Source organism: Portunus trituberculatus, chromosome 23, assembly GCF_017591435.1.
Source record: "Portunus trituberculatus isolate SZX2019 chromosome 23, ASM1759143v1, whole genome shotgun sequence".
Lineage (NCBI taxonomy): Eukaryota > Metazoa > Arthropoda > Malacostraca > Decapoda > Portunidae > Portunus > Portunus trituberculatus.
In genome coordinates this window covers 2,965,001-2,975,000 of record NC_059277.1, presented here as the reverse complement: position 1 = coordinate 2,975,000, position 10,000 = coordinate 2,965,001, and the positions used below count along the sequence as shown (strand labels likewise).

Here is a 10,000-nt window from a genome sequence, read left to right as displayed (position 1 = left end):
CAAACACTCACAAATATACACTTCATCATCATTGCCCCGTAACTCACTAATAAACAAAAAGGTATTGCACGCACACATGTTCTCTCTCTCTCTCTCTCTCTCTCTCTCTCTCTCTCTCTCTCTCTCTCTCTCTCTCTCTCTCTCTCTCTCTCTCTCTCTCTCTCTCTCGCTCTCTCTCTCTCTCTCTCTCTCTCTCTCTCTCTCTCTCTCTCTCTCTCTCACACACACACACACACACACACACACACACACACACACACACACACACACACACACACACACACACACACACACACACACACACACACACACACCATGCAATACTAATTCCAAACACGACACCATTTTTTTTTTGCATCTGTCAAACACTACCACCACTAGCACCACCCCCACCACCACCACCACCCCCAAGACCATCACCACAAACAATAGCACCACCGCAACACTGCAACAATAGCGCACAATAGCACACAGAAAAGAATCACCGGAGTGTTCACTGGCTCCTTTCACCCCAGGTTTGCTCGGCGCCAAGAACAGGTAAACGGAAGCTCATTAATTAGATAATCTTGCCAGGTATTCGAAGCACCTAGGTAACGCAAACTAGAGAATATTTACAGGCAATATTTCTTCTTTGTGTAATAGGAAAAATACTGAATTAACAGCGCTATAAGGAGAGGAATGACGGTAATATTTTGTGGTGCATGTACAATGTTGTTAATGAAAATTTCAAGTGCAGAGGCCATGGGGAGGAAGTTCAAGGGAAGCACACTCATAATTCACGTGTTACCTTGTGTACCAACCACTATCCTGAAACTTATTGAAACAGACGTATATATCTTTGCCAAATCGTTACTCTTGTGTTGGATTATTCATCATATCCACCAGTGAAGAAAAACTGCATAAAGAAAATAAAGGTAAAAGTAAGCTTGAAATTTAGAGCAGTGGTTAAACTCAGTAACAAATGCAGTAAAATAACTAAAATGAGTTAAAATGAAGAGCAGGAATTTTAATAAGTAGTTCAATCAAGTGGTATATGAAAAAAAATGAAGTAAATGAAGGATAAGTAACCTACATATTAAACTTAATTGGTGGCAGAGGTAAATCATGAAAAAGAAAAGCAAGTCTGTACCAGCGACACAACATTAAAATATTTAAGTCACAGCTCCCGCATTATTAAAAAAAAAAAAAAAACAGAACCTCTTTACGAAACAATCCAAACAGGCTCCTAATTAAAGATAAATTAAGGCCATGTGATTCACAAATAAAAAAAATAAGAATAAATTTGTAGCAGTGAAAGAGGGCCAGATATTAAGGTTATGGCTTAAACATTATTGGAAAAAACGCAGATCTCTTTAGTAAACAATCTAATGAGGCTTATGACTGAGGAAAAAAAAAATTCAAGGTTAGGTCTTTCAGAAATTCTCATACACTAAAAATAAGTTAGCTATAACGATGCAACGCGATATTAAAGTCACCGCCTGGACGGTATCACAAAAAACAAGGGTCTATTTACAGAGTAATCTAAGGCGGTCCGTAATCAGGAAAAAAATGAATGGGGGTCGTTGAGTGGGCGTGTTTTCCCATTATCACGAAACATTACCTGAGCTCACCTCTCGTGTGGGAAAAAAAGGTACCTCAGACCTCCTTTCATACCTATGGACACCGTCTTTTATACCGGCAACCTTCCTTTTTTCGCTTGTCTCCCTAGTTATGGTTCATTTTCATAATGGATGCGGCGAGGAGCAGGTATTGGTGCTCGCTTGCTCCAAGTAAAAAAGACACTCTGCGTTCTATTACATGGAGACGTAATTTCGATGTTCTTGTTTGTGAAGTTCCATATTGGGTATCGTTAATTAAGTACGTTGCTACTCTGCTACTGATGTTACAATTACTGCAATTATTTTGTTTTCTTATTAAGTTCTACATTTTTGTTATTTCACCATCAGTTAATTTTGATGCTCTTGTTTGTAATGGTTCATATTTATTGTTCTTTTTAAAGTACACAGTTAATAGTGTTAGTGTACTATTGCACTTACTCTCTTTTCTGAAGGAAGTATTGATTTTGTAATTGTATACAAAAGTAATTTTTATGTTTAAGTTTAAGTTCAATGTTTCATAATATTGCACTAGTGTTGTCACTGGTATTACTTCTGTTGCAACATTCATCCCTGCTGCGAGACAAGATCCGTGCAGAGTGATTCCAAATGAAAATAAACATTACTCTTGTGTGATAGTGGAATACTGACGTCTCATGTACTATTGCTTTATATTGTTGCTCCGATATCAAAAGCACTTTTATTCTGAACCCTTGTCGCTCTCGGAGCAACGCAAGACACGTACACTCTGCTAGTATGAAAACGGATGTATGTTCTGAGTATTGTATGTCAGTATTTTCACACCTTAATTTGTGTTTCTCTATTATCACATTATTATGGATGACTCTATATCACTATTCATCCTCCTACTACTGGTACTATTAATGCCAGGACTTTTATTTCAGATGAACTGACAGATGTTCTCTAATACTTGTTTCGTTATTCTAGTTTGCGTAAAGATCTATTATTCTCCATCAGTGTTCTAAGGTGGCCGACTTTTATTACTGTTCCTCACCCTTTCACTACTATCATTCCTGCCGCCAATAGAAAATAAGAGAGAAAAAAAGCTACACACTATTGCAAGAAAAAAAAATTAAGCTTAATTTTGAAACACCACTCTGATATTGACGACTAAAGACACCACTATTACTGCTGCTACTATTGCCACCACCACCACAACCACCATCACTACTACTCTACTGCTAATGCCACATCCATCACTGCAGCGGCACCACGAGGGCACAGCTTCATTAGCAGCAAAGTGTGTATGTGCACAATTCGCCACTGATTCACGGCAGGCGGGTGTGAGTTACTTAGTCCTGCCTCCACAAACTTGCTTCTGGTGACACATTAATTAGTTCGAAGACTGGAAGCTTCAATGGACTTAATTAGTGTACTCAAGAGCGAAATTTCCCTCATTCTCTTGGTAATACAGTTATGTAGTTTGTCTTTCTCGCTCCTTCTTCGATTTATGTAGATTCGTTTATGTCTATCTTAAGTTTCTTTTTTTTATGTGTGAGTGTTTACTAAGTTGACGGGCTTTGATGTGTGTGTGTGTGTGTGTGTGTGTGTGTGTGTGTGTGTGTGTGTGTGTGTGTGTGTGTGTGTGTGTGTGTGTGTGTGTGTGTGTGTGTGTGTGTGTGTGTTTAGTTGGCATGTCAAATATTTCTTTAAGTTTTGCGTAGGCCTAATGTTCTGCTTAATTTCAAACACACACACACACACACACACACACACACACACACACACACACACACACACACACACACACACACACACACACACACACACACACACACACACACACACTAAAGACAACATAAACTTAATACATTCCCTCTACATCTCACACCTTCTCCTCCATTTCCTCTTCCTCCTCCTTCTACTCCTATTTCCTCTTTCTCTCCCTACTTTAACACCATTTCACCCTCTTACACCTCTCGTTACAGTCTATCACCATCTCTCCCCACCCACCACTACCAGTAACGTTCTCACTCTCCTACTCACCGTGTTCTCTCCAACGTTGTGCGCTATACAGTGAAGTACCGCTGTTGTGCCCACTTGCGATCGAAGCTCCGTGTTGTTCTGTTGCGTAAAGATTGTGTTGGGATCCGGGTAGGTGGTGAGGTCCTCAGCTGGTCCCACCAAGGTCGTGGTCAGCGGCGGCAGGAAACTAGGGAACACTGAAGGAGAGGGGGAGGAAATGGAAGGTAAAAGTGATGTTTGCCGCAGGAAGGAACGAGTGAGATAGAGAAGGAAGGCCAAGGGGGGGAAAGGGAAGGAGAAGCATGATGAAAAGGAAGCGGGAGGAAAGGGAATGATGGATGGATGGGAAAAAAAATAGGAAATTGGGTAAAGAGGAAAGAGCAAAGAGAGAAAGATATAATTGAGTCGAAGGAAGAAGAGGAGACAAGAAAAAGCATGATTGAAAGGAAAGGTAAGAGAAACGAACGGGTAAAAAGGTAAGAAAGAGTTAAGATAAATGAATGAATAAGATAAAGAAAAAGGGGAAAGGGACGAGAGGCATCATGAAGAGGAATGGAGACAAAAAAAAGGGGGATAGAGGTGAGGGGAGGGTGATAAAGGGGTAAGAGTAGAGAAGGGAGAGGGATGATTAGGAAGGGAGGAGGAAGAAAGGTATAATTATGATTGATATATGAGGGAGTATAAAAAGAAGAAAAATAAGATGAAAAAAAATAATGAAAGAAAAAAATGATGGTGAACATATAAACAACAGGAGAGGGGGACATGTGATATAGTATAAATACACACATACATACACACATAAATATAAACAAACACATCCATGAGCTGTGATGTAGCGTGCATGTTTTATGGTTGTCGTTACTCATCAGTAGCAGACATTAGAGAGAAATGCACACATACACACAAACACACCCAGAGAGAGAGAGAGAGAGAGAGAGAGAGAGAGAGAGAGAGAGAGAGAGAGAGAGAGAGAGAGAGAGAGAGAGAGAGGGCGTTTTGAGTTACCGTGAAGTAAATATGACGTAGGGTGCAATTCAAGAAGGGAAATACTGCCTGTCACCTAAGTCCTTCCGTTAGACATAAGGGAAACCTAACCACCACCACCACCAACCAACCACCACCAACCACCGCCACCACCACCACCGCTACCACTTCCTCCTCCTCTTCCTCCTCTTCTTCCTCATCCTCATCCTGTGATCGTCCCTCTAAAAATTCATGATAACAGTAATCTAACATCGTAACAGGACCAGCCGGCGATACTTAAAATAACTTCAAAACGCGTTATTGCATTCCTCGCCATCTTATGTAAAAAAATGTGTTTGATAATGCGTCACTTGAGAGAGAGAGAGAGAGAGAGAGAGAGAGAGAGAGAGAGAGAGAGAGAGAGAGAGAGAGAGAGAGAGACTGTATGGCTCAATAACGTGTCTAAGATTATAGTGTGTGTGTGTGTGTGTGTGTGTGTGTGTGTGTGTGTGTGTGTGTGTGTGTGTGTGTGTGTGTCAAGGGGAAGGAAGGAAAGGACACAAAGAAGAAGGAAGGAAGGAAAACGAAGATAGGCAAGTCCATTTATCTTGGTTGAGTAACTGGATTTCTTAACCGGTGACACAAATTGGTGAGTTTCCTCTGAAATAGAACTTGACTTGCTTACCTCGTTTTCTTCCTGCCTCGGCGTGTAATCTCTCTCTCTCTCTCTCTCTCTCTCTCTCTCTCTCTCTCTCTCTCTCTCTCTCTCTCTACTAAATTATCTTCTCACTAATTTCTTCATGATTTTGCATTTTTACATTCCTCTCTACTGTTTCATCATAATCCATTCCACCATCTTCATTTACCTCGTTTTTTGCCTCCACTATTACTTCCTTCTATTTGTCTTTCTCCATTTTCCTTTTCATCTTTGTCACACACTATTATTCTTTCATTAGACTTTGCACTTTCTGTTGGATCGTTTCGCTTCCTAATTTTTCATGATTCTTTCTTCAAATGTTCTTTTTCTTTCGTTATATTCCGCAGCTTCTTCTCTCTATATTATTCTTCCACTAATCTCTCAATGTGCTTATATTTTCATACGCTTTCTCTCTTTATCTATCATTATCATCATTACTTTTTATCATCTTTCTTCTTGGTATCTCTCAGCTTCTTTGTCTTATTTACCTTCCACTATCATTCTAACTTTGCATTTTTCACTTTCTTCATCTTATTCATCATCGTTATCGATTTTGCCATCTTCTCTAAATTATCCTTCTATCCATTTTTTTTCTTTACGTCTTGGTTTTGCTACATTATTCTTACATGACTTGGTATTCTTATATTCTTTCTTTTTTTATTTTATCATCTTTTTCATCTACACCAGCTTTCTTCCTGCCCCATTTATTTATCTCTTACACTAACTAGGAAAAGTCGAAAAATATCCTTTCTTATTTTATGCTTTTGGTTTTACTACATTATTCTTCCACGAGTTTACATTCTTACACTCTTTACCTTATCTAACACCATTATCACCTACACCAAACCCTCTTCCTGCATCATTTATTCATTCTATTCACCTGCAAATGTCGAAAAAAACCCTCATCCATCTCTCTCATCACTCACATCTTTATCCTTCTTATTGTCGAAACGCCGAAAAATGAGAAAAATTCACCGACAACTCTCTGGAGGCTCAGGAGGAAGCAGGAGTGAGGGGAGTGAAGGAAGGGAGCGAAGGGTGGACGGGAACCGGAAATGGGGCGGGGCACACTTGGGGCATTACACGAAAAACGGGGCACTAAAGAATCAGAAAGTGTCGCTAAGTGTATGTGTGTGTGTGTGTGTGTGTGTGTGTGTGTGTGTGTGTGTGTGTGTGTGTGTGTGTGTGTGTGTGTGTGTGTGTGTGTGTGTGTGTGTGTGTGTGTCTTGTTTCTCTGATGGAAGGAAGGAGGAAGTGAGGGAAAGGAAGGAGGAGGACGAGAATGAAGAGGAGAGAGGGTAAGAAATGAGGGTGAGAGAGAGAAAAAAAGGAGGAAACGTAAGAAAAGGTGGAAATGAAGGTGGCTTTGGTGCCGAGAGAGAGAGAGAGAGAGAGAGAGAGAGAGAGAGAGAGAGAGAGAGAGAGAGAGAGAGAGAGAGAGAGAGAGAGAGAGGCTACTGGTCAGCTTCCTGAAGATAGAGCAAGAGATAAAGCAAGAAGAAAAGGAGGTGAAGTACATAGACACAGGAAAGAGCTGGAGTGAGATGGATTTTTTGCCCCGAGTGAGGAGCGAGTCGAGAGAGCGAAGGATGTATTTATGTTTTGTTGTTCCACTTTCTTACTTTCGGGTGAGAAACTAATTTAAAGTTAAATAGTTTTGTTATCCACTGGGAATACTAAAGGTGGGGCGAGGCGCGGCCCCAATCGACGCCTCGACTTTGGGGTCTCTGAATATAAAGTACCTTGTTGTTCTTACTGCAAACATAAAGAGAAGGAAAACAGTTATCGTCTGCAGGGGGTCATATTAAGAAACACTTCGGTACTGCACCTCCTCTACATTCTAAAGGCTCTAGCTGGAGCTACACAGGGTTTCAGGGAATTTTCTATACTTATAGAGACAGATTAACAAGATTTCTACGCTATTACCAGGAAATACATTCTTTTTGTGACAATGAAAACAGTCATGTTAAGATAAATGAGCGTTTCAGAATACCGGCCAAAGGGATGCAGAGTTTGGCGGAATTTCTCCTGATGTAGATGAAGAATAGTGATTCTGATGCAATGAGAACAGGTGTGGAAAATGTATTTTGCAAGAGGTTCAGTTATGATTACAATAGCTATGAGAATAATAAGAATGATGTATCGTTAATCAACTAATGAAATATAGTGATTTATGATACTATTCGATATCCTTGAAACAGGGGCAGGTGTATTTCTAAATAATTTCTCTTCTTACAAATTACGAGTAGAACATATATTTCAAACACTTATCAAATAATGACTTATTTCTTCAACACATTCGTAGAAGCAACAGCAAAACGTGGATTTAAAAAAAAAGGTATATAAAGAAGAGAAACTTTAATTATCAATGGAAGTAAAATACGCATCTAACATATGTATTTCACAAAAACAAGTTTATAACGTGTCTTTTCCAGCAACAAACAAGAAATGACACTTATATTAGCATGTCAAAGGCAGAGAGATAAGAGCATCTCGACTCCCTCCACCTTCCGCTCCCCTCTCATGAAAATCTCATTCTGTAAGGCCAACAAAGGGGCAGCCTGATAAAGAAGACGCCGTTACTCCTCTTATCCTCTACATCCCCTGCTTGACCTGAGGCCTTGACGGAGGGAGAGGAAGACGAAGAGGATATGGAGATTTGGTCAGTGTGAGATGCGAGGTGGCGCTTCCACTGATACTTCCAGTGTGTTAGGGATTCTGAGTCTAAGAATGAGACGAGCTTGTTACGAGGTGGGAGAGCAGTCCCTGCCTGGGCCCTACATGTCATAAAAGGCTCAGGGGGGCTTTGAGAGGATTTAAGTGGCATTCTGAAGGATATCGTCCACTGGGAAGGGCCACTGAGAGGTACGGTGGCTGGTTGAAGACGCTACTCTTCATCTTTCAGTCGTCTGAGTCCAACACGACCTAATTATTTGACTCAACACTCTCGCCCACACCGTCTGTTTCCACCCCCTCCGCCGCCACCGTCGCCGCCACTGCCGACAACCCGCGTTGGTGGTAGCCGGTAAAAGTGGTTGGTTTTAATAGGATCATACATCCCCGCCAGGTCGTTGCTTCTCGGCAGGGATGAATTAGTTTCCAGGCGTTTCTGGTGGAGCTTGCACTTCCCTCGGCAGGTTCATGGCGCTGGTGGAGTCGGCGAGGCTTCGTGCCTGGCTAGACAACACTTGCTGGAGTCGACACAAAAAATTAGGAATATTTGCAGTGCTTTCAAGCGACTTAAAGGCACTTTTCTCCTAGGACCTGTGTCTGACGAGCACACAACAAATATTCCAGTTAAGTTTCTTATTTTCCTACCAGTTTTTTTTTAAGTAATTGCCATACATTTCGCTTTACGGCGTGCAAACCCGAATTCCAAGAGCTTTTTCATCCATTTTTTTCATTAATTATCTAGCGCGCAGTGACAAAGAGGGAACGAGCGGCACAAAACATTATGATGAGATCAAGACACAGCAACACGCCGCCGACCTTTGTGTCCCACTGTAGAGCCTAACAAATCCAATGGTATCGAATAATATTTCGAGAGATTTCGCATTCATCCTATTATGAAGGGGAACGCTGATCTCGCAACAACACTCGCAAATTACACTGCTATCTCTTTGCCTCACCCGATGTGTGGTAATTTCGTATTCTCTTCATAGAGTGATATTACAAGATTAGGCCTATGTATGCACGTACGTACGGTGCGAGTGGACGCTTAGTTTATTTAAATCATGTTATAAATCTGTGTTTAGTTCACCGGCTAATTACCTCATGTGCTTCATGGTTTATGAAATAATTATGTTGGACTGCAGTAATGTGGCTGAGATATCATTCTTTTTAATCTTCCTTGTTTAATTATGTTTCCCGTTGTTGTTATCAGAGGTATCTACGATAAGCTGTACTTTAAAAGAATATCAAAAGATGCGAAAGGTGTATTGTATCTTTTTATTATCTATCGCATTAGCTACATGCCTTCCCTACCTACTTAGAAATGTATATTTTCATTTATGTGTTTATCTACACATCTACCTACCTATCTATCTACTTATCTATCTATCTCTCTATCTATCTATCTATAGATAAACAGATAGATAGATAGATATATAGATAAGTAGATAGCTAGGTAAGTAGATTAGTCAATAAATCAAGCAATCAACCAATCAATTTGTTTATCTACCTATCCATCCACCTATTTACCAACCCACCTTTCTACCAATCTACCTACATATTTGCCCCACTTAGCAGCACGTAACAAATCATCCACATTACCCCCTAACACGCAAAACCAGCCTTTATCACACGATACAAGGAGTAAATATAGACATTAAAAACCGCGAAAATATGCCAATCGACATTAATGTTTAGCGTGCTTATCAGAAACCGTTGAAACCGTTCCTTCTGCGGCCCTGGTCTACGTGACAACAACTGAATAATACCACCATGAAAAATCGCTCAGGCAGCCAAGTAAGTGAGTGGTAAGACTGAAATTCCCTTTAATAAAAGTGCCGAAATCTATGCCACTCAACGGTCACGCAATAACAGCGCCAAGAGGAGGGAAGGGACAGGGTAGGGGATGGAATGGTTAGGTGGAAGTCTAGCATTTTGTCATCGGCTTTTTCCTTACATTCCAAACAAACTATTTCACAGACATCGGCAGCGGACAAGAAGGAAGACAAGAACCTCGCATCCTTCGGGGGATATACTACTCGAGGTGGAAAGAAGAGAAGGTGGGAGAGGAAGGAACCGGAAAACGAGG

General features: G+C 40.8%; 1 protein-coding gene across 3 annotated transcripts in view; it reads right to left on the bottom strand.

Annotated features, from left to right (window-relative positions):
• Positions 1-10,000, bottom strand: part of LOC123507838 (neurotrimin-like) — a 75,666-nt gene that overhangs the window by 18,278 nt on the left and 47,388 nt on the right. For all 3 annotated transcript variants that reach the window (XM_045261096.1, XM_045261095.1, XM_045261094.1), the window contains one exon: positions 3,603-3,778. In XM_045261096.1, the coding sequence (XP_045117031.1) occupies positions 3,603-3,778 (176 nt within the window). The remainder of the gene's footprint in view (positions 1-3,602; positions 3,779-10,000) is intronic.